General features: G+C 35.3%; 1 protein-coding gene across 2 annotated transcripts in view; it reads left to right on the top strand.

Moving 5' to 3' along the window:
- Positions 1 to 25,254, top strand: part of ARHGAP5 (Rho GTPase activating protein 5) — a 45,628-nt gene extending 20,374 nt beyond the window's left edge. Inside the window, exons 4-8 of one of the 2 annotated variants that reach the window (XM_061367606.1) lie at positions 5,359 to 5,506; positions 14,388 to 14,465; positions 15,855 to 15,986; positions 17,712 to 17,817; positions 21,449 to 25,254. In XM_061367606.1, the coding sequence (XP_061223590.1) occupies positions 5,359 to 5,506; positions 14,388 to 14,465; positions 15,855 to 15,986; positions 17,712 to 17,817; positions 21,449 to 21,779 (795 nt within the window). In that variant the 3' untranslated portion in view covers positions 21,780 to 25,254. The remainder of the gene's footprint in view (positions 1 to 5,358; positions 5,507 to 14,387; positions 14,466 to 15,854; positions 15,987 to 17,711; positions 17,818 to 21,448) is intronic. The other variant, XM_061367607.1, reaches the window with a different exon arrangement.
- Positions 25,255 to 25,941: the final 687 nt, after the last annotated feature.

Here is a 25,941-nt window from a genome sequence, read left to right as displayed (position 1 = left end):
TCCCCTACAGAACTTTTCCTGTAAAAGTTTCTCTTACGAAAAAGCAGTTAAGTCTTTTCTGCAGTTATGGTACAAAGTATCTCTCAAAATCATTTTCCAGAGAGAATTCTCCCCTTTATCAGCATGCTTTCTATGATAATTTCTTTTCTTCACAAAATTGGTGGAACTGAGCACAGAGGACAGTGTTGATCTGCAGCTTGCCTCAGCTGTTTCTGCTTTGCCAAGTCAGACCTCTCCAGCTGAGATGTGTGCTCGTTCATCTGCATCTTTTTTTTTTTAAATTGCAGGTGGGAACTACAAGTAGATGCTTGGCTTGATTAGAATCTTCAGTATTGTAATATGAAGGTCTACTATACAACTTTATTGGGAGTTGGTACACACCACTCTTTTTAAAAGCAGCAGCCTTGCAGGCCATATAAGAAGTTAATTTTGTCTTTAACTTGGTGAATTTGGAGGTATGAAGCAACAGAAAGAAAATGCAGAAAATTTCAGGACATGAAAGGGCAGTGATCATTCCTAGAGGATAGGGATCTTGCTAGAGGAAGATTTAAATCTCAAACAGGAGGAACCTCTTCATATGTCTGTAATAACCCTAAAGCTGCAACTGTCACTCAGTTTATGCATTGATATATAACCTAAACCATAGTGCTTCTTGGCTTGGAATGTTATTTTCATGCAAACATGATAAAAATGTGTTTTAAATTTTTTATCAATTATTATTGATTTATCTGGTATTATTACTACATTAAATGACTGCAAGTTATTTTTGACCGTTGTCTTAATTTAGTGATTCCCTAAACAGCAGGAAGACTGCCTGATCTGAAAATGTGTAGCTATTACACATAATTACAATTAGCCTTATTATTCGTCTTACTTTGGAATAATTTCAGTACTATGGGAGCATTGAAAATGTACCCATCTAATTTAGAGCTCTTTGTGAATACTTTGAGATATGACGAGTGTTCTTGTCTTGTTATAGAAGAATTATTTTGTTAATACATTTGTAAAAGTAGGAGTCAGATTAGAAGTATGTTTTCTTAATGGAAGAAATTACTCAAAGTACTTCTGAAAACAAATCCTAACTACAGAGGTCTTGTAAACAATATAGTAAATTAACAGTTCAGTGATAATTCTTTGACATACCATTGTTAAGTTACTAAATCTGTGAAAGTTTCACTATTTTTGTTCTCTGACCTATAGTCAATAGTTTCATTATTCAAGGTCTGATTTTTTTTTTCCTTTTTTTTTGGTGGTTGGAGTTTCCAGCTGTGTTATTAAATTAAATCTGAAAAACAGTGCTTTAAAGCATTATGCCTTGTAATCTTGTTTGCAAACATTTGTTATTTCCAAAAAAGATAGTGAATTATGTTCTTTCCATTTTCCTTTATGCCAAGGTGATTTTAAGATGCCTTTTTCTTTAATCTGTAAACTTCTCAATGGAAAAATTCACAAGCACCTAGATGAACTATTACGTATAGTGTGTTCTAAAACAAGTACAGGTTTGACATCTATTTTTCTATGCTTGAACTTGTTTGCTCTTAATATTTCAAAATTACATGGAATTTTATGCTGAAGCTATTACTGAAATAGTGTCAGGAACTGTACAGCCCACAGTATATGTTGATCTCAGTTTTAGTATGACTAAGGTAAACATGTGAGAAATGGAAGATCAACTTACATTTGGATTCAGCTTTTCTTGTGTAAATTCAATGGTTGATTTAGCAAAGTACTGTCTGCTTCAGACTAGAATGATTATTTGTGTGTGTGTGGGGGGGGGTGGTTTTTCTTTGTTTGTTTGTTTCCCCTCTCCTGAGGAGTATAGGAAATACCAAAAGCTGTCCCTTCAGGTTTCATCTGTTCAAATTTAACACTCTTAAAGTGTGTATTTGGAGCCATATGCCTTCTTGAGCCTCTGTAGTTTAGAACTTAGTGTAGCATGCTGGAACTGTAAAAATGGCAGAAGGCATGAGGGGAAGAAAGAGCATGTTAGGGACCATCGTCTGCAGTATTCATATGCTGTATAATTTCTGAAGATACAGCCATGAAGTAGAGATTACAAATGCTTTATTAAGCCTATAAAATGAATGCTGTTCAGGGTGCATGGTTTTATGAAGTACTTTAATACACCTGAAAATATGGACTTTGCCCCCTGTGACCCTTGGGCTGACTACAAATGAAGTAGGCAAAAAATTTTCTTTGTATCAAAAGCAGTAGTGAACTGTATGGGAGATAGAGAAGTGCTTAGATTTCTCCTTTGATAAATAAATTATGATGATCTCACCATAGTGGTGTGATGGAGGTGAGGAAAAAAGGAAGGGGACTCCAGCTTAAGCAGACAGGACTTGCTAGAGTAAGCAGCTCATCCATAAAGGTGTTTGATAGGTAGGTTTGGGCAGATTTGTTTAGGTTTTTTAAGTTAATTTTGATAAGTTGCATTTATGTGCATTGTACTCTGAAGTCTCATCCTTGTTTCCCTCTAGAAGATGAGTGATGCTTAGCTGGTACCCTGGTACCTACAGTCAGGAGGGTTAATCTGGAGTATACTTTAAATCTCCATTTTTATGGTTTTATGATTTTTATAATGAAATTTTAAGTGTTGAAATCAAGAATTAGATACTGTACTAGAGTATATGTTTTTATATTTACTTTGCCTTTTATTAAGAGGACTTTAGCTAATCTTTTGCAATATGTTTCAGTGATTAGACTACTGTACTTAAAGCAGTATTTCAGGTAAATGCTTTTGGTATCAGCAATGAAAGGCAAGTTTGAGATTCTCAGAGTTAAGATGTTTTCCTGCCAAAATATGTAAGGATCAGCTGGAGGTTTGTTATTAACCTCTGTTAGGGGAAGAAGAGAAGTTGTCTTTGGTGAGAAGCAAGTGGTGAAACCCATGCTGTAACGCTTAATGTTAGTGCAGCAATCAGTTATAAAAACCAGATTTATATGGCATCTAAGGATTTCAGTGTTACAGTGTTGGGTTTGTGTTTTAATTAAATGAAACAGTACTATGTCAAAGAATAAGCTTTTTGCTGGGATTAACTAAGAAAACTTTTGTGCTGCTTATTGCTTCCTCTAACTTGGTGCCTACTAGTCCTTTTTTATTACGATGTAGAAGCATACAGAATTGTGCCTAGATTAGTACACTCTGGATGCAGTATCAGGCAAATGCCATATTGTGGGGAGAAGGTGTATTGGGCAAAACTACTGGTTTTTTTAATAGTAAAAATTACTATCTTGGAAAAATACCTGTGGCAAAAAAAGTAATCTTTCTGCCAAAATCTGGGAATTTAAAATTATTCATCTTTTTCAGGTGCTGTTTAACTAAATCAATAATGTTTAACAGTGTTTATGTTTAAATATTGTATCATTAGAGAACTTTTAACAGTTAATTTTACACACAAAAATTTATGATAGTCATTATCCTGACTAGCAGATCTACAAGTTCCATCCAGAGCTGCTATTTTCTCAGAGTGAGGAGCAGGGATTGAAAAAAGAGCTTTCACTAAAGCATGTTTTGGTTAGAAATAAGACCTGCATCTAGACGTGTATGGAAGTCTCAAATTGGGAAATACATGGTGGAGTTCTAATACCTTGAAGTTTTGTTGTTAACTTACAAACTTGTTGTTAATTTGCAAAAGTATTAGAAGTTATTAGAAGTTTTTGTGAAGATTGTGTAGGTTGTTTTATTTGCATGAAGATTTGATATGCACTGTCATTGGACAGTTTACCCCCTCAGATGCCCCAAAAGAAAGGGAAATCTTAAAGATGTTTCAATAAATATTTAACAGGAGGGAGACAAAATACATAATGGTGCCTATAATGGTAAATAGCTGAAAAAAATTATTATTGTGACTTTGTCTGTATTGTGAAATCCCAGTTTTGTGTTTATGGAATAGCCCTGCAATTATCATCTTGTCTCCTACTCTACTTTTAGATCAGTTTGAGAAAGACTTCAGGATTTTGGTTGGTGTTTTATTTTTTTTTTTTTGTTTTTTTGTTTTTTTTTCTTCTTTTATTTTCTCTTCGTTAGATTCTTTAGACAAACTAGCCACATTGGCAGTTAAACTGTTTCAGGTAGACAATTCTATGTAAGAAAACTTCTTGTTCTTTTGAGTATTTATTTTCATGCTTGATATCTCGGTCGCATACAACTATTCTTCTAAATGCAGGACAATTACTAGAAAAAAACCCCAACATTCTTTATTGTGGCTTTGCAGACACTTCTCACTCACTTTGTCTGGGTTTTACACCTTTAGCTTCAGTTGGAACTTTCAGCTGCTGCTCCTCTGAACTGAATGTTGCATGAATAAGATTTTGTCACTAAAGAGAAAATGGTCAATAAACTGAGTGCTGGGGACTTCAAAGCTGTGGACTGCCACAATAGAGAAGGAAGGAAGGAAAAGCTGTTTCTAAACTCAAGTCACATGCTGGCAGAACTAGTTATCCAGGACGAATAAAAGTTATTCAAAGAGTTGACAGTTGAAAAGAATGGTTTCAGATAGTGTCTGCTTTGTCATGAAAGTTTATCTTAAAGTTTTATCCTAAGTTTTTTTTTTGTGAATTTTTTATTAGATTTTCAATTAATGTAAAACTTTGGGAGAGATGTATTGCTGGAGAGCAATTTCTTTCTAATATTTTGAAGGACTCTTCTATAGAAATCCAGAATTTGAAAGATATGCCTATTTTTTGTTAGCCTTCTTTTACCATGGTCAGTCACAGGAACTCTGCTTCTAATTTTAAGAACCACAAGCTCTATAACGAAGAGGCATTATGCATAAATAAACTAACTTCTTGCTGTATATGAAGATAAAATGCTGGATTTTAATGGTGGTGTTCATTCCATTTCAATGTTCAGTTGCTAATGTACAGCCAATTGATTGACCGCTTTATGTGGCCATCTCTGAATATTTCATGAACATTCAGACATAAACCATGTAATTCTTGTAATCATCCACATGTGGTCCAGCAGTTGAACTTCTAACAGTCCTTGGTGTAGGGAAGGATATGATTGTGGATGGATCAAAACAAGCAAGAAAAATCCATATGAAACTCTAGTATGTTAAGACTTATTATAGCACTCTAAGTAAGTAGTGTGTTTATTTTTGTTCTTGTAGTATTTCTGTTGCATTGTGTCATCCTGTTCCTAATGTGATGCAAAAAAGACCAAATCTAGTATAAGTTATTTGAGTGCTTTGTGTCTAATGTATGCTGTTTTAAAGTACATTGCTTTCTACTCAGTTTGTCATAGAGGAATTTCAATGTTTGATGTGTGATCTGCTTGTTTTTACTGAATAGTTGCAATATGAGTTAGTTAGAATATTACTTGAATATTGCTTAAATAACTCTGTTTTGTTGTAGCCGAAAAAGAAAACTAAGACATTCAATCCTCCAATTCGTAGAAACTGGGAAAGTAATTACTTTGGGATGCCCCTACAGGATCTGGTTACACCTGAGAAACCGATACCTCTGTTTGTTGAAAAATGTGTGCAATTCATTGAAGATACAGGTAAGACAGGAGAACTATTGGAGGAAAGACTTTCCCACTTTGCATTAATGAGTAAAGCCTCTCATTTTCTGTTTTAAAGTACTTTTAGAATTTTATCGTAGAAGTTAAATAATTACGGAAAAAGCACATTTTAAAAGTAGAATATATTCTCTAAATTGTATGCTTAATATGTGATGTCTGTATATATTTACACAAGTACTTAATTTCATTTTAACAAACATTTGAAGTTTAGCATTTTTTTCCTGTAATTTAAAAAGCTTGTATGACACTCTAATGCCAAATGACTTTTAACCCAATGGCATTCCAGTTTTACATGTCTCCCTGTTGCCTCTATTTTACTTCATATATCAAAGACCTCTGAAATCTATTTTTTCCAGTTACAGAAAACAGGTGCATGGTATGGCTTAATTAGTCATTTTGCTTTCTTTATTTTGCTGCTAAACCTGGTTTTGCATTTTTACTTGTTACAGAGATGAAAACATTTCTAAATACTGTGATTTTATATGAAAACATGTTAAGCAATTTGTTTAACTCGCAGATTTCCAGTTTAACATAAAATATTAACATAGATGTGTTTGTACTAGGGTGAAATTTCTCAGTATGGTTTCCTCTCCTTTCTCCCTGGCTCTCCAGTTGTGTGTTTTCCACTGCTTTCAGCCTGTTTGCTCCTTGAACATGTATGTCATGGCAATGTGGGCCCATCTTGATGGGCCAAAGAAGACTACATTTAAGAGTGGGGAGTTGTTTGGTTTGGGAGTGACCTGTGATTGGGTTTCTGTTGTTCTGTTTTGTTTGTGTTTTGTTTTTTGGGTGTTTTTTTGTTGTTGGGTTTTTTTGTTTTTTTGTTTTGTTTTTTTTTAAGGTGGCGAGCACCATTTTTTGCTTAGTGTGTAAATCTTGGTTGCTCTGAAATTGCATAAATGCTACATTGCTATATTTGCAGCAAATGAGGGTATGAAACTGACTGGAGCTGAAATGCAGTTCAGGATATTTTTTGATGGGTGTCTGCAGTTTGATATTTGTTAGCATGAAGTAAAACAGCACCTTTTGTTGGTTTTGTAGTACAATTTTGGCTGTAAGATGACAGTAACAGTCTTAGTAAGAGTAAAATCTGCCATCTGTGAGAGCGGTGTTTCCAGAAGATCTCTTATAAGTGGTAGGCCTGATAGCTGGTTTTGAAGACTTATATACTCCATTATTGCAATGAAAAAAAAATCAGGTGAAACCTCAGGGATTAATCTTTTGGGCGTCAGAGGTGTTAGTATAAATCTGTTGTTAACCTTTACTTCTTGTTGATTCTTTCCCTAAAGGTAAACAGCAGTTTTTGATTCCCTCTTGCCTTTGCTCTTTGCTTCCCCTCCTTCTTCCTCACCTCTTACCTCCCTACCCCCTTACCCAGGAAAAATGGAGAAGGAGGAAGACAGGCAAGGAGTAATAGAGTGGTATAGACAGCTTAATATATATTTTGTTTGGTATTGTATGTATCAAAAAGAAAAAAAATCCAAAACCAAACCAACATAATTTTATGTTGGTGAGTCACTGTCTGATTTTATGTCCTTTAGAAACAGCTGTATACAGCTACTACGTGTGGCTGTATAAACCAGACACCCATCAGTAATGAAGACCAAGAGACTTCTTGAAGTTTGTAGAATCCAGAAGTAGTATCTTAAATCTGAGCATGTTTAACTTTGTGAGAATATTTCCAAACAACAAAATTATAAATCCAGACCGAAAGAAATTTATGTGTTCAGAATGTGAGGGGCTCGTTGAAAGTGGGGATTCAGGAGGTGCTGCTTTTCCTTGTATGTTAGTTCATCCCAGGATGCTGCAGCTACTGAAAAGCTGGACAATTTTAATTCTGATATGTTTAAGCTGGACAAACATTGTGCCATCTGCATGCTTGCTTTGTGGCTGTGAAGGCAGTAGTTGTCCTGCTGTTTCTGCTAAGCACAGTACAGAACAAGACCTCTGCTTTTGATCTGTACTACAATTTTCTTTCTCCTACTATGGATTCTGTGTAAGTAACTTTGGTTGTTCTTGTCACCTATAACTTTGTAGAATATTGACGTCCATGTGCTTCATTGACAAGATGAGAAATTTTAGATTCTGTACTTTGTAGAAAACTGGTAGCCTTAATATTGTGTTAATTCTGCGTGAAACAATTGAGGCAAGAGAAGCTTATTAGAATAGTATGTGTTTTAATAATTCAGTTACTCGGGTTATGTAAGACAAGGAATGGAATAAAGAAGGAAGAATGAATTTGACAGAGCCACATCTCATTTAATGCCTCACATGGTCTCTTTGGAGAGCTATAGATGAAATTTAAAATTGCATATTTGGTGTATGTACAATAACTACCACTTTTGATATTTATAACTTTTTGTAATGCTGATAAATTTACTATTTTGTAGGTAATTCAAGTAAAAGAGTATTGTCTTTTCTGCATTTCCTTCTCACCTAAGTTATATCCAGGTCTTTTGCACTGAATCTGCCATGAGGCAAGATTTTTACACTGGAATTATAGTTAGTGCAGTTTGTCTCCATAGAATGAAGATTGAGTAGAATTGAGATTAGTAGGCAAAGAAAATGAGTCTGCAGTTCCTGTTGTAGTAAAAAGGCTGGTAATTCATTGAAATACATTTGTAGTGGCTGCAAAATCCAGAAACTCAAGATGGATCATCTCCCCTTTTATTCAAAGGGCTTGAGGGAGCTAGAGGCTTCTGGGAATCTGTTCTGTTAGAGAGAGAGAGAACAACAGGACAGGAGTGGCCACCCCCTTGGTCCTGATGTATGAGGCCTGGCATTCTGATGGTAGTTTCATGAGAAACAGTGAAACAGCCAGTAATATCCTCTCCTGCTGAATGCTTCTGCCGCTTTTCTCTTTGGGCACTTGTCAGATGTCTCTGAATCAGTGGAGTTCACTGTCTTGGAAAGCTACATCAGCAAAAATGGACAAGGTCCTGCTGTTAAGTATTACAGCTGGTAAGTTAAGGGTCAAATATGTGTCAAAACCAGGTTGAGGCAGGCTTCAGAACTATGCACCTGTGAGCAAGGGAAGGATGGAAACTCACTGAGGCAGAGAGTTAGACCAACTTTTTCAGCCATAATGCTCAGTTAAGCTGACTCAACTTCCCACGAAGCTGTTATGTTTAGTAGAAGGAAAAAAAATATCATAGGCCATGACTGTTACTTTTGATTCTGGGTAGATACAGTAACAATAGAGTTAAATAGCCCTGTGGTACATTTTGTACTGTCATCAAGTTTGTGAGTGATCCTAGAGCAGCTGTGTCATTAATTTATTCGAGGCCAGAGCCTTGTTCTTGTTCAGGGGAACATAGACCAGCTGGAAGAATGGGACAACAGGAACCTGATGGAATTCAGCAAGGACAAATGCCAAGTCCTGCAGCTCGAACTGCAGGGACTAAACACCTGCAGTGGTACACTTTGGGGACTTGACTGGCTGCATAGCAATGCTGCTGAAAAGGATCTGGGGGTCATGGTGAATAAGCTAAGCATGAGTCAGTAGTGCATCAGTGGATGCCTTCTGTATCATGCTGTCCCAACAGAAGGGTAGGCGCTTCAGCAACAGAAGTGATTATTTGTTTTTACTGTGCACTTATTAGACCTCACCTGAAATACTACAAGAAAGTTACTGACAAACTAGGTTTAGTCTAGCAGAAGAGGGTGAGAGGCAGGAGCTCCTGACCTGTAGGTTTGTTCAGCTTGGAGTGGGAAAGGCTGAAGAAACACCCAGAAGGGGCTTCCCATTGCTATGAAGAGGTTACTGAGAGGGTGCAGCCAGGCTAAAGTACTGAAGTACGTGGCAGGAGGATTAGAGATAATGATAATTAAATATGAAGTTCCAACTAGAAAGAAATGAAAAGCTCTTGTTCTCAGGATTATTTAAGCACTGATTCAGGTTGCCCAAAGAGATTATGGGCAGCTGCTCTTTTTGTAGTAGATATTCAAGATGAAATTTAGATAAGCAACTTGGTCTGAATTTAGGATTGGCCTGGTTTGAGCAGAATGTTGGACTAGATGACCTCCTGAGGATCCCTTCTGTGATCGCTTCAAAATTGGCATGGAATAGGTTTGTGTTTTGCAACTTTGGAGTCAATCAACAGGGAGGAAGCCCTGTCCAAACTTGAGAGGAAGGGAAAGCAGGCATCAGTTGTTTCCCTTAATGGAAGACTGACTACCAGACGGATGGAGGAGGAGCACATGCGTTAATTTATTAGTGTGCGAGAATCACTGAAAACTGTAAACAAATATGTTTTGAAATACTCAAACACATGTTGTGCACTTGATCTGTATTGCTAATTAAGGTATCTTCAGAGGGAACTTCATGGTAATTGCGTAAAGAATTTCTGAACAATGCAGATTGGACCAAGATGTCAGTATCTTTCGCAGAGTACTTAGGGTACCTCTGCTGCTACTCTTATTCCCCTCCTTTCCCCAGGCAAAAAGTGACCAAGCAGTTACTCTAATTTTCCTAGCATATTATCTTCAGATGTCACCAGTTTTTAACAAAGTAAGGAATTCACCTTCCTTTCCCTAGTCGTGTTTGTCATGTCATATTAATTGAAGTCTTTTATTCTTTTTTCAAAATGAACAGGCCATGAAATATGTGATTGAGTGACATTTCATAAAATGATTGAGAGCTTGTTTAATAATTGGTTAACGTAAATTATAGAAATGTTAATTCGGCACTGAATGAGAGCTTTCTAACGAGTCTTTCTAAAATCTCTGCTTATTTTCTTACAGTACTTTTTATTGAACATTTCAATATTCTATATTTTATTACAAGAAGCAATAAGACACTTTTGGTTCTGATTTTCAGTCTGAGAATTAAATGTCATAGTTCTTTAATTGCTAGTGTTGGTATGCACAGATAAGAACACATTAAATGTAGAATTTTAAATGTGTTTTATGTAAGTAAATTTAGTGCTAGACTCTTACTTGAAAAGCCTTTGGGTTCTTTGCTCTGTAATTGCATATATTCTAGGTATACATAGAAATTACCATTCTGCATCAGTAAGGTGGCAGTTCCTTTGGTCTTGTGTAGTCTGGGTAGCATAGGGGTTGAGAAGAGGTACATGAGGTCAATCTGTGGAATAAAATTATAGAATTATATGTATTGCAAAATTTACAAAGGTAACTGTGGAATGATAGATATTGTAGTGGAGATTCTTCAGAAGTTTGACTGGTCACTGTAGGTGAAGGAATTAAACTGGGGAGAGGCAGACATGCTGTAATTAGGTGGCATGTATTCAGAAATATGGAATAATGGTAGTAGAACCTGGTTACAGATGACAAGTTGGCAGACTTTTCAGCAGGCAAAATATTGGCATAGCTGTTGTCACTCAGGAAGAGGCTTTAAAATAATCATAGACAGCTGTCTGAAAACTTCAACTCTCATTCCTTGCTAGGAACCAAGCAAAAAGAATAAAAAGAATTATGAGAGTGATATGGGGAAAAAAGTTATGTATTTCTGTGCTATATATACAGTTTGAATACTGGTTACAATTTGCGTTGGTCTGTTCTGGAGTAGAAAAGATACTGCATATGACATTAACAGAAACTCTTGGATAAACAGGGACTGAATTGATTAGCTTAGAAGAGAAGTGATATAAATTGAAAAAACTGCTGCTGGGAAAGAGTAGAGAAATTCCTGCTTCTTAAGGAAAAAAAGATTTCATGAAAACTAGGAGGCAGTTTTCATGAAATCAGAAAGATTGCTGTTTGGAGGAGGGGGAGGTTGGACTGTGGGTTTTTGATGTGGGGGTTTTTTGTTTTGGGGTTTTGTTGTTTTTTTTTGTTCTCTTCTCCCTCAAGCGTATACTATTTTACAGGTGTGGAAACTGGATATTGTAACAGGTAGACTTTGGTCTGCCTTTGTGCAGAAGTTAGTATGTTCTATGGAGGAAGAGTTGTGAAATATCTTGGTGTTTAAGGGTAGAAGTGTTCTACAAACGAGAGTATGCATGTAGGTGCAATCAGTCTTTGAAGCATTTTGAGCCCTATGTGAAGTTCCAGTTATATGTGGTGGAACCCTGATCACAACTGGCAGCACAAAAGATGGGTCAAGAAGAGAATTCTTTAGGCGCTAGGAGGCACTTGGAGAAAGGAATAGCCTAGACAAAGCAGGTGAGCTTGATCTTGAAGTAAATACAAGCTGTTGTGATGTGAAATAATGTGATTCTTTAAGCCTAAAGGTATAGGAAAGGACAGGGAAGCAAATAAGTCAGATGATTCAGATGTATAGTATGACAGCACTCATTGTGTCCAGTAAGGATAGCTTGAAATTTATGGCTGGACCAGAAGGGAAGCAGGATAAGAACAAAGGTAAGAATTCTGAAAAAAATCAACAGACTTGCAGATGAAGGGCTGAGTTTTAAAAACAGCATCAAGAAAAAATGCATGTTGTGTACTCTCCCTCTCAATAGTGATGTACATTATAGATATGCAAGAAGTTTAAAAGCTAACTAGTGAACTGATGTTTTATACTTGATGAAGATCTTGGTGTAACAAGCATTGCATAGACCTGGTTGATAATAAAAAACAACAGGGAGAATTGAAGCATTATTTAAAATCATACTTTCAGACTTCTCTGCATACTGTGTGTAAGCAGAGAAACAACATGATGACAGTTGACCGACTGTTTCACGAAGTGTAACTTTTTGGAATATACAAGCAGGAAAAACTATTTTTGCTCGAGGAATTTTAAAAGACAAATTTAATTAGCTTACTCCAGAACTGCAGCACTTGGCTTTTTTTTTGGAAGATGCTTAAATTCAGTAGACATGCCCTTGTTTAATCTGAAAATTTCCTGCAGTACTGTAAATTGTCTTTCTATGCTTCTCAGAGCTGTACTGGTCTGACAACAGAGGTGTCTACTACATGATGAAATAGGGAAGTAAAAACATAAAATCCCAGATACTGCAGTAGAGCATCTCTGTCTTCAGAGCAGCCCAAGGCTTAAACATTCCTGTTAAACAGTGACTGGATCAGACTTCTCAGCAAATGCTATTGCAGCACATTCAGTTCCTTTTGTGCAGAAAGAAACTGAATAGTAGTTGGATAAAACGCTGAATACCCTGGGGCTGTAGGCCTCCAGCTGAGAATTTTGTTATACTAGACAAAGGGAATCTTGATCATAGCTTGTTCTTATCTGCCAGTGATTTATTTTTTTGTGTGTGTGTGTATTTATTTGCAACTTCTGGAAGAGGAATGAAAATCTTTCTGTGTGTGATAGCAGGTAGTGCATTTGGGGCATTCTTTTGGCAACAGGTTTGAAAACCCTTTCAGCTGTGGAAACCATTGAATCCTCTTTTTGCCCTGTGCCACCAATTTATACCTTCTGGTGCTTTTTGAGGTCATTAGTGAATAAGGCTTAGTTTTCTTGAAAGGACTGTTTAGGTGTATATTTCAAGAGAAAAATTTTGGCTATGGATTTGGAAAGCTAAATGGTAGGCAAAAAATTTATTGGATAAAAGCTTGCTTAAATAGCCTTGATGCAGCCAGTAAAGAGACATGTGAATTGTTAATGCATTAAGAAGGAAGAATTGCATTAAAAGAGTTGACATCAAATTAATCGGTAAACATTCCTGAGCAGCATGAAACAGTTATGTCCCTTCTGTACTTTGAGCATTGTAACAGGATTCCTAGTGTTTCTTGGTAACATGAAAGGCACCCTTGCCTGACTGGTGTGACAGAGGAGTTGTGTATTGATCTGATAATCTGAAATGCATTCAGTCACTGGGCAGCGATGGTAGAAAGCCAAGAGATTTCATAAAGCTTGAACTTGTGGAGTTTTAACTAGAACCCTGTGCTGTTATGGAGATCTAGCATATAGATAATTTTACACCCATAAAGGTAACTTGGAGAATTGTGGAACTATAAAACCTATAAACTGCTTGTATTCCTTAATGGGTTCTAAATTAACAAAAGAAAAAGATCTTTGGTAATGGTGTGATGAGCAGGATAATGCTTTCATTCAGTGAGTAGCTGTGGCCAAAAAGACAGCAATATGAAAGGAAGCATAATCACTGGAGTGGAGTGGGCAAGTTTGTGTGTGCATAATAAAGGTGTATTTTTTAACATTGTTTATCTGGAGTGGCTACTGTAATCATAATGACTCTGTAACACATAGTGAAACGAAGTAGTAATGAGAAGCCTGAAGAACCTCTGCTTCGTAACAGCTCTCTTCTTTCCACCTCTTCTCTCCAAAAAAAGAAAAACTTGTAAAAGATGGGATAATTTACCGTAGAAAAATGAGGAGATGTGAAGTTTATAAAATGTAAATGATAAAAAGGAAAGTGTGTTAGATTAAGTCCTTGTCTCATACAGGAGTGTGTTACACCATGCAATTAAAAAATTAGGAATCAATTACAAATGCTTTATTTTTCTACAGAATATTTATTACTGTGTTGTTGCTTGCCATTGTAAGTTGTTACACCCAAACTGTGAAGACAGTATTTAAGAACATAAATTCTGTGGCTGTCAAACCCCAGAATTAATATTTTTTATGATTAAAAAAATAAATACAGCAAATAAGAACAATGTGGTGTAGAGATCAGGAACGGAATAATTTTGGGTAAAATTATTCCACAAACGCCTGCAGTCAGGTTCTTGTTGTCCTACAATGTGGTTTCCTCTGATTCATGTTAAATGGAATAGTGGACTAAATAAACAGCTGGTATTTTGTGTATTGTTACTTCTATATCACTATAAGGGTTAACATGTTACTTTTTAAACACTTAAGATTTGTTTTTCTGCTTTTGGTTTCTGAACTAGTAATTATGACTGTGCCTCTGGTTTGCTCTGAGGTAGATAAACTTTTTTTCGAATATTTAATATTTGTTTTTCTTCCCCTGCCAAGGATTATGTACTGAAGGCCTATACCGTGTTAGTGGGAATAAAACAGATCAAGACAACATTCAGAAACAGTTTGATCAAGGTAAGAGCAGATTTTATTATTCAAAGCCAAAATAGAACTTGAGTTCTCCATGGAGTTATCATAGTGCAATATAAAGAGGGTTGCACCTTCAAATTGACTTCCATAGCACTGAGTAGTACCTAATGCTGCGGTAGGTCGTATTGGGATAGTCCAGGTTATTATGCATGAAGCTTTGTATAAACCTAAGATGGAACAGAATCTCATTGCAGTTGACTTTAACTGCTGTTAAAATATTTTCTGGGTGGTATTCCAATGTTTTAAAGAGTTTAAAATGCAGTCCTACATGGCCTTTATGTCAGTAGTTTATCAGTCCTAGGCATTAAGACATTCACTTCTCCCTTACGTCCTCCCCTGCATACGTAGTACTTCTTAATACTTATTTTGTTGAAAGCTCCCTTGAATAATATGGATTAACAATTAAAACTTGATAATAAATTTCTAACACACCTTCTTCATGCTAGAATATACTGGAATATGATTGGTAGATCATGCTGTTTACTTTGATGTGTTAAAGAGAGGTCAGTGTTTTTTTCCTTATGTTTTCTCATTTAATTTATGATCTCAGTTGATGTTTCAGAATGAAAACACTGCTGAAAAGTTCTTGAATATTAAGCATGAGCTTTTGCCTGTGAAAAATAATAAAATACCTCTTAGAAGATAAGGAAGATAAATATACTAGTTATTTATCCTGTGCTGTTTCAGATAATCTGAGTATAATGCTAGATTTTCTTCAGCCCTTATTAAAGGAAGTTCCAGAGTTTCAGGTGAAGCAGACTTTTGAAAATTAAAAAAGCATTTTTGAAATTTCAGTTTTTAAATACTTAAGTTCTCGAGCTTCAGTGCTTCCACTTCTGGCCTTGGCTTTAAAATTACCTGGTGTGGCTTTATTGTTATAACTTTCAATTAAAAAAAGCCTCTCTAGTTATAAACCATAAAGCTTCTGTTAGTTGGGAATCTAGCAGTAGATTATATGGCTACATGTGGTCACTGGTATGTTTTGTTAACTTTCTTTAAAAGGCTTTGTGTAGTCACATGAACACAATCATAAATTTTTAATTCTATTTCCCAAAATTTTGTTTAAAAACTTATTATTGGTCAAAATTGATAAATCAGAAGCCAGTCAGTAGCTACTACAAAAGCATTTAAGTCTGCATGGAGACTTAGACTTTCTTTTTCTGATCTTCTACTGTTTTCTTACATGGGATTTTCTTACATTTGATTGCATATGGGTCACAGTGATGGCAGATTATCTGTAGGTTTAATTTATTTGTGCATTTTGTAACATTTGGCAACATTTAAATTTTTGGATGAATTCTTTTTTTCATAAAATGCTGTAAGGAATGATAGCTATAGATTTTACTTACACTGCTGTTTCATTTTGTTTTACAGATCATAATATCAGCCTAGAGTCTATGGGAGTAACAGTAAATGCAGTAGCTGGGGCTCTTAAAGCTTTTTTTGCCGATCTGCCAGATCCATTAATTCCTTACTCTTTACATCAAGAGTTGTTAGAAACATCAAGTAAGTAATAAACAATCTTGTCTTGATCTAATTATATTATATTAATTGCCCTCATTGCAGTTTTTACTTCATTGTCAGTTTAAAGCCCTAGCTGCAGTGAAATACTGTTAAATTGCCTAGACATGTGCATTCTTTTTAGTCTTTAAAATTAACAGAACTGTATAATGGAATAAACGTGGTATTTTTTCTAAATCAGTTGAGATTTATTATGTCTCTTTTTCCTAGGAAATTCAGTTGCTGAAGTATATATATATTTTTTAGTTTTGTTTCGGTTTTTTGTTTTGTTTTGTTCATTCTTTATTAGTGCTGCTTATGATGAGAGTTCTTGCAAATGTTTTGCAGTTCTTAACAGAGGAAAACCCCCTTGCATTCATAAAGTCTTACATTCAAAATAGGCTTTAGAAATCAGACACATCTGTGGAATATTAGGTAATTCTCTTTCAGATCCAGATTTTTTTTCAAATTCTTTTTCAACTCCCTATAAGATGAAATGCTTAATTTTGTCTGTCTTACAGACATTTTTCAGACACTTGAAACTACTAAATTCTTCCTTTTCTTATAAGAATATCTCTCTTGTATTGGTAGCAAACTTTCAAAAAAAGACTGCTACACATTTTGGAGGATACAGCTGTAAAGTGCTGTATTCTTAATGCTTTTTTGTTCAAAACATGAAAATACTAGTGTAAACTTAAGGCTTGAGCCTGGACTTGATTAATACAGTCCACTAGAAGTTTTGTGGGTTTGAATGATATCTGTAGATACCTATTTGTGGTATTTCTTCTGTAGTCTTCTGACAAATCGCTTATTTAATGCAACTAGTTAGGGTTTGGTTTTTTTTCTTAAAAGTATACAGTTGAATTTCACTGAAAACTTGCAATAGCATAGAATATAAGTGGACTTACATAAATATTTTTCTTTTACCAATGCAGTCAAGTAATAGAGGTGAGCTTGTATTCCTTTTTATGATATGAACCATAATTCTACAGAATGTATGGTTCTATAGGACTTTAGTAGTACTTCCCACAGGTGTTTCAGCAGCACCATTCTTTTTTTTTTTTTTTGTTTCGTTTTGCTTTCTGGTTGCTTTTTCTTAAAAAAACTTTTTTTGTTGTTATTGCTTTTTTGTGATTTTTTTTTTTTATTCTCCAGTTCTTCCTTACATGTTGATTATTTCCTCTTTGAAGCATAGATAATGTCCCTTGGGCCTCTGAAAATCCCTGTTCTCCTTTAAACAGTATATTTAAAATAGCTGCACCAGGCTTAATTCATATTTTGTTTTTTGAATAACTGCTAAGCTTAAGATACTCTATGTTTGTGTGAATATCTTCCTTCCCCCAAATCTTTATGAAGCTTCAGTCTAAATAAATTTTAGCTATATTGAAGTCAACATTTTGTAAGCAGAGGAAAACCTAGCAAGAAGTAACCCTGTCATGTTGTTCGTTATCATTCTACAAGCCAACAATGAGCTAATCAAGTCATTCTTTACTGTTAAACACAGATAAATAATTCTGCTTCAATATAGAAAAATAACTTTGTTTCTAGATACTTCTGTAATTAAAAAATATTTAATGCAATAGTATATGCAGATGGGAATTCTATAAAATTCTCACTCAGCATTTTTCTGTGGGTACCTTATCTGTACCATTATAATAGGAAAAAGAGTTGGAAATACTTTGTTCAGTATGTCTTTCTAGATGTGTCAGTAAATGTCATTTATTCCTATAGAAGTCATTGATAAGACGGAACGACTACATGAGTTAAAAGAAATTGTGAAGAAATTCCACCCAGTGAACTATGATGTCTTCAAATACATAATAACGCATCTAAACAGGTTTAGTATTTTTCTACTAAAATTTTAAGTTGTAGCATTGCAAAAAATACTGTTTGTAACAATGAATTGACTACTAGAATTGCAAGTTTCATGCTGCATTGGTCATGTTAATGTAAATGTAGAAAATGAAACTAGGAGAGGCTGATAAAAGGTTTGTATATTCTGTTCAGATTTTGCCGACGTATAAATATCTCGCATCATCACTACTATAAAGTTACACAAATGGTGTACGTAGTGAAAAACCTTGAAAGAACTACTTTGTACTGCAGTGACAGAGTTGTTTTGTTTTGTTTTCTTCCTTAAAGATCAGCTTGAGTTTTGTGGTTTTGGGGATTTTTTTATTATTTTTTTTTTTTAATTTTTGGACAGAATCGGAGGGTTGTTGACCTTTAACAATTGTTTAGTCCAACCCCGTTGCTTTGGAAGAGTCAACTAGAACAGATTGCCCAGGACTGTGTCTAACTATTTTGCAGTTTTCTCCAAGGAGGTAGACTCCACAATCTCTTTGGGCAACCTGTGCTAGTGCTGTCACCCTCACAGAAAAAAGTTTTCTTACCCACAGCCAGAATTTACTATGAGTGTTTTCTGCCTGTGGCTTTTTGTCCTGTCACTAGACACCACTCAATCTCTCTCAATCCATCTTCTTTACACCCTTCTGTTGGGTATTTAAAACCAATTTTAAGACTTCCCTTGAGCTTTTCCAGGCTAAGCAGTTCAAACTTGCCCAGCCTTTCCTCATTTGGGATTCTCTGTCTCTTAATGATCTTTGTGTCCCTTCACTGGCCTTGTTCCAGTGTGTCAATGTGTGTCTGTTGTGCTTGACTGTCCAGAGCTGGACCCCATACTCCGGATGTGGCCTTTGCAGTGCTGAGTAGAGGGGAAGGATCACATCTGTAGACCTGCTGGCAGAACTCTTAATGCAAGCTAGGATGCTGTTGGCGGCCTTTGCCGCAGGGGCACGTTGCTGGCTCATGTTCAGTTTGTTGCCCTCCAGGACTTTCAGGTCCTACCCTACAATGGTGCTTTCCAGCCAGGCACTTTTGCATAGATATACACCAATAAGCTTTTAACAACATTTAAGTTGTTAAATTTTTTCAGAGTAGTGTGTGTGTCTGTGGTTTTTTTGCAGGTATTTGTAAAGATTTAACTGAGCCTGTAATGTGTGGGCAGAAATGGACATTTTAGCCCTTTTTAGTTCACACAGCAAATTCAGCCCTAAAATAGATAAAATCATATCAATGAATGTGATTATTCCATGCATTTACATATTACAGGATTGCAAGATATGCTTGCATGTATCTGGAGTAAAACATCTCAAATTTGACACAGACTACCTGTTCAGTAGTTCTTAATGGACCTGATAGAAATTTCTGTGAAAGAGTGGCAACCTGAATTGTCATAAGTCTTCAGCTGGTCACTTATTTGCGTAGTACCGTCAGGTAACTGGATTACTGCAAGTAGAAGAGCCCTGTCACTCATCTACATGGCTTCTGAGCACTTCCAGGGATGGTGATTCCACCACTCCCCTGGGAAGCCTGTCCCAGTGCCTGATCACCCTGTCAGTGAAGAAATTTCCTAATATCCAGTCTAAACTTCCCATGATGCAACTTGAGGCCATTACCATTTGTTTTATTACTTGTTGCTTGGGAGACTAGGCCAGCCACCTCCTCACTCCATCCTCCTTTCAGGTAGTTGTGGAGAGCGATAAGGTTCCCCATAAGCCTTCTCTTCTCCAGACTAAACAATCATGTTTCCCTCAGCCATTCCTCCTCAGACTTGTGCTCCAGACCCTTCACCATCTTCATTGCTCTTTGGGCCCACTCCAGCACCTCAATAGTGAGAGGCCCAGAACCAATCACAGTATTGGAGGTGTGGCGTCACCAGTGCCAAGTACAGGAAGACAATCCCTTCCCTGACCCTGCTGGCTGTGCTATTGCTGATACAGGCCAAGATGCTGTTGGCATCCTTGGCTTCTTGGGCACAAGCTGGCTCATTTTCAGACAACGGCTGGAAAAGTGCAGTACTGGAAGTGCACTCTATCCCCTCATCCAGATAATCAGTGGAGATATTGAACATCAGTGGCCCCAATACCAAGCCCTGAGGGACACCCCTAGTGGCTGGTTGCCAACTAGATGTGACACTGTTTACCACCGCTCTTCGGGCTTGGCCATCCAGCTATATTATACCCAGTGAAGAATCCACCTATCCAGGCCATGAGCAGCCAGTTTCTCCAGAAGAATGCTGTGGCAGGCAGTGTCAACTGCTTTACTAGAGTCCAAATAAACAGTATCTACAGCCTTTCCCTCATTAACCCAGGTGGGTCACGTTGTCATAGAAGATCAGGTTGGTCAAGCAGGACCTGCCCTTCATAAACCTGTGCTTACTGGAGTCAGGAGGAATTTATACACAAACGAATCTGGTATATGAAGAAAACTCTTTAAAAATGCTAAACAAAGTTTAAGCTTACATTTATATTTTCAGGTTCTTTAATCCTTAAATAAAGGTAAAATACAATTTTTTTTAAGAAAAAAATTATGAATATTGCTGTCTTTCAGAAGTAGTATCTGATTATCCCTTGGACCAAGCTTATTCAAACCAGATTGAAAGGCAGTATTTGTGTACCCTCACACTATTTGGAATAAGTAATGCACATGCTAAAATGGAAGTCTACCCTTTATAGTTACCACTGTACATGCAGTGTAAAGGAGTGAAAATATTTTCTTATAGCATTAATTCTAGTGTTTACTATGGTTTTCACAGCTTTTGAATCTATGGAATGCAGCCAACTGTCAGAAATTCTAGCAGTCTGTTCTTGTTGATCATCAAAATTGCAGCTGACAAGTTGTTGAAGTTTTATTTTCTCTCTATTTCTGCAGGACAACTGTAGCTGTTACCTTTGTACTGTCTACTGTAATTTAGGAATTGCCTTGGATTTATTAACACATAATTTTTCATTCATTTCTCATTAATTGCTTCTAGAAAAAAATGGTGATATTGCTTTAGAATGCAGAGTATTTTTTAGAAAACAGAATATTCTGACTCTTTCTAACTTACAAGAAGCAGTGCATTTTTTTTCTGAGGTGGCATTTAATTGTAGATAAGTTTTGTAACAGGATGGTTTGTGGTTGGTTTTGTTTGTGTTTTGTTTTTTCTTTTCTCATAATAGTATTCTAATAATTAATTTAGATCATGAGTGTCATAGAAGTTAGTTAATATTGACTGTCCTACAGTAAGAAACCATTTTCGTAAGACATTCTATTGGATGTCTTGTAGACATTTTGATGTATGAAGTGTTATTTTTGTGAAATCCTGTAGCTGGTTCAGAAATTTAAAGTTTATTATTGTCACTTCAAAATGTTGGTGGAATGTTGAACTTATTTCTTGATTAATAGCTGAATCAGATTTATATTTGTTACCTATTCAAATCTTAAAAGTCATGGCTTCTAAATTTTCTTCTGCATAGTAGCTTAAACAAAACCAAGAATGGTTGTTTAACTGGACAGTTGGAGAATAGTAATAAAAACCTTGAGACTCTTTAATAAGAATGCTTACAGTGAGAGAGCTATGAAAATATTTGTAGTTGAATTCATATTGGTTGTATTTCATACTGTAAATGTTGTTCTCATTTCAGGGTTAGTCAGCAATATAAAACCAACTTTATGACTGCTGATAACTTATCAATTTGTTTCTGGCCTACTTTGATGAGACCTGATTTTGAAAACAGAGAGTTTCTTTCTACCACCAAAATCCACCAGTCGGTTATAGAGACCTTCATTCAACAGTGTCAGTTTTTCTTTTACAACGGAGAGATTGTAGAAGCACCTAACCCAGTGGCATGTCAGCCACCTCCTTCCAACACAGTGCAGATGGTAGAGCCAATGGTACCTCTTCAGTTACCACCACCGCTGCAGCCTCAGCTGATACAGTCACAATTACCAGCAGACCCTCTTGGCATTATATAAACAGAAGATGATTGCAGGCAGCCTGGCACTGGACAGTAAGGACAAGCTATAGACATGCATGTTTCAGGATACAGTAATATACTTCATATTTATGACAAATAATTCCGATCCAGCTAATTGGACATCTTTTTGTTATATCCTGTACTGTGTTCCTCATTTCTACACACTGCAGATAAAAACTGTGTGATAAGCATGACTGGAGAGGTTTAATTTTTAAAAGCAAAAATAGCTATAAAGTACAAAGCTGCTGCTGCATGATACCTTATCGCAATCACTATATCATTCCTGTGACAGTTTGTCACAATATATTGTGAATAAAATTTTTCTATAGAAATTTAATGATTTAAAAAACTACATTTATGAAACATTCAGTGCTTACAGCCTGCTTTATGGCTGTTTTTGTTATTTAACATGCTATTTTTGGCAATTTTATTCACATACGAGCATTCTGTGTAAACAACTAAAGCCCAGCGATAGTTTATTTTGTAATCTCCTGGCTACTTATGTGACGGTATGCTTAGGATGGTTTATGAAAGGATGCAAAATGCACTGTTGAGAATTTTACAGTCCCTCACCATCCATTTTTCCTTGTAAGTAAACCTGTGGACAGTTTGTTTAAGGGTGGGTGAACTTGCTTATTATTTCTTACAGCACAATACCAAGGACATGCTTGTTGTAAAAGTGAGTTTCAAATATTGTACAAAAATTTTGATGTTGCCTATTTACTTCTTTCTGTTCCATTACCGAACTAAACATTTTGTAAAACTGTTAATTCTGTAAACAGCTGCATGTTTAAAAGATCATTGATGGTCTTGTAAACTTAATCTAATATATTTTAGATATTTTAATTTTTCCCACTTGGGAATACATGTAGTGTTTAGAAAATAGTTCATGACATTTTCAGATAAGGTTATATAACTTTTCATACATAAACATGAATTTTGTTTTAGTAAAATTCTCTAAACCAAACAATGTTTTAATCTAGGACTTCAATTAATCTATTCTTTAAATCTATTTTTATGTGACCCTTTAAAGATATACAAAAATGCATTGCTAATACATAGCAATAAATACTTTGGGTACTGACAATTAACCTCTTTGGAGTGTGTATATATAAAATCACATAAACTTGTATTAATTTTTTTTTTCCTGTGGTATGTTGTACTAAAAATTCAAATGACTGATTTTTTTTTTCCACCATGTTTTTAAATTATCTCTTTTTATTTCATATATTTTACTTTTACTTTGGTACCAGTTTTGCTGTAAAAGAATGCTGCTTAATTTAAACAAATCTTTGGGTTAATTATTTTGTTAATGGTAAAAAACTTAGAAGGTTACAAATTGTAGCAAAGAAGAGACCATAGAAAAACACTACCTGTGAGAATTTTCATAGCAGCTTTTTTTATTTCATGCTCAAAGTTCACCTTTTTAGGTCTGCAAAGAAGAAAACAGTTCCGACTCATTCAGCTGCTAGAATGTTTTGTGTAGTTTAAAAAAAAAAAAAAAAGCTTTATGATGGTCACTGTTGTAATCTTCACTTATAACAAGATTTAAGATCGTCTTGTATGTATTATAGTAAATAGATGATTTTGAGAATTAAGGCTTTTAAGAGTTTGATTTGCTTCATTTTCCCAAAATAAAAATTGCCTTTGCCACTTATGTCCTAGGTATTGTACTTCTAATTATGACTTGGAGTATCATTCTAGATTACTACGATACCATAAAGCGGGCTGCTGTTTGAAGTACATGTATATTATAAATTATCTTGATATTGTGTTATATTCTTGCAAGTAATTATCTTTTCTAAGAAAACATAAACAAAAAAGAAGTCAACCCTATTCCTATTGCAAAGCACAGGAGTTAATAGTACAATAAAGTCTGTCGTGTAAATTGTAGTATTCTTAACTTGTTCTACTTTACCTGTTGTCTGTATAGCTTTTATTTATAGTTTTCAGTCTAATATTGGCATGTTTAGCAAAGAAAATGAAACTTCAAGAGTTTTATAAACTATTTCTAGGTTGCTAAAGAATTTATTTTTCTACTGTATATGGTATAGACAGAGCATCACCTGTACAGGAAACAAATCTATTTCTAATAGAAGTAAGCTTAAAAATAAAAGCCAGTCATATCCATATTTGAAAGTTCTACCTATAAAGTATCTCCAGTCTTTGTAATGTGAATTACATTTTAAACTTTCTACAAATGCAAGCTGTTTGCCATACTATTTAACTAATCTTTGAATACTAATTTTTAGAATCATTTACATTCCATTTCATGAGAAACTTTCATGTTGAACTTGTGATCTGCGGTATTTGCAGTATCATTTATTTCTTGTGTGTGATGTTTTGGCTAAATTACATCATGATTTTTAAAGGTCTTAGACTTGGCCAGATATGAAAGTGTTATTGCAATTTACTGGATAAAACATAAAAAGAGAAATAAGAAAGCATAGCGTGTGGTGCTTGATGGTCGCATGGAGGAATCCCTGCATACTGTTTGCATTACAGAAATGTTACATGCAGGAACGTGTATATGTGTAATGTGTACACTTTATTTTTTATGTGCTTGTGTGTTGATGTACACAGGCATATGTGCACAGACTTGCATGCACATACACCCATGTAGTAAAGTTTTTAAAAGAAACTAGGAAATTATACCATCGTTATTAAAGATTTATAATAGAGCTTTCTCTATTTTTTTTTATTAGTGCTATAAGATGAGGAAGCATGTCATTATATATGAATTCCTCATACCCTAGCTCATGTAGTCCCTTCTAGTTTTAATGAAAATCCAAACAATAATAACTATATTTTTTAATGTGAGCATTTTTACAGTAATATTTATCTTGATATAGATACAAATGTATATTATTTTTGGTTGAGCATCTCAGTGACACTTTATGGAGTAGTTTGTCTTTTTATGTAATATTGGTATAGACATACTGCAGTGGATTGTCTTTTATTGTTTTTAGTAATTTTTAAATCCCAGACCTGAGTTACAAAAATGCCATTTTAAGTAATGTTTAACAGGTTATTTCAAAATTCCTTACCCTCCATGATCTTTTTGGAATTTAACATAGTTAGTGTAAATAGATGGCAGATGTCAACTTAAGTGAAAAGAAATGTCGTTGTTCTGTGTTTTCTCCATTATTTGAATTCTGGTTGCTAGGAAATTATAGAAATGTTTAGTTGCTGGAGTTTAGCTTCTGATATTTATGATAAATACAGGAAAACTATCAATTGGAGATAAAAAAAATTGCCTTAGCTTACACGCTTATTTCAGGTTTTTCCAGTAATTGTGATGCTGTTTGTCAACTGAAAAAATTACACTTATATAAAAAATTAAAGTAAAATATTTGTTCTTTGTTTATAATGTAATCTTTTGTTGCTACATCAGCAGAATGCTGCAGTGAATTAAATATCAGTGAAGCTTATTCTGTATAAAAGATGCAACAAATAAAATACTAAGAAGCTTACTGTGTATAATGTTCAGTTTAGTTGCCTACTAAATTTTTAAAGGCAAAAGCACCCTGCTATTCACATACCCAGGGATGAAAGTTAGCAGTAAATCTTGCTAAACTGCATGCATCAAGTGTTTAAGGTGTTCTTGGGGGGAGGGTGTCTCTTACGGAGCTCATGAAATTACTTTTTCCTGAGGAATTTTGAAACCTGAAGAAAAAACTGGGGGTTTTGAGGTCAGCTTTATATTTTCAGAGTTGTGTGTTATTGGTCATAACTCTGCTAACTATGTGGGATGAAGTCAACTTGATAATAGTACTGCTTTTAGTTTGTGTGCATGCAGCAGATATGCATAGATCGTTTCTTCAGAGCATCTGGAATCATGGCCGATACAGAGCTGACTGCAAAAATCTCAGGTTTTTTGATTGCTGTAGCAAAACCCATCTTGACCGAATCTGAAGCATAATGCTATTTTCAGGCTCTGCAGCAGGCCAGGAAATTCTGATGAACAGCAGTGCTAGAGAACCGAAGTGTAACTTTACTGTTCACTTGTGTCAGATTTGGTCCTTGAACTAATTCATAGTTTCAATGGAATCAGAAGGGATAAATTTAATCTGTCATCATGGCTAGTGAAAGCGAACACTTCCTTCCTTTTCTTATTGACAGTTTCTTTCCCAAGTGTGTAGATGGTGCATCTTATGGCT

Source organism: Neopsephotus bourkii, unplaced genomic scaffold (assembly GCF_033783945.1).
Source record: "Neopsephotus bourkii isolate Nb327-2 ecotype Australia unplaced genomic scaffold, CSIRO-AGI_Nbou_v1 NB_1388, whole genome shotgun sequence".
Classification (NCBI taxonomy): Eukaryota; Metazoa; Chordata; class Aves; order Psittaciformes; family Psittacidae; genus Neopsephotus; species Neopsephotus bourkii.
The sequence above is the reverse complement of the archived record's forward strand: the minus strand, read 5'-3'. Positions and strand labels throughout refer to the sequence as shown.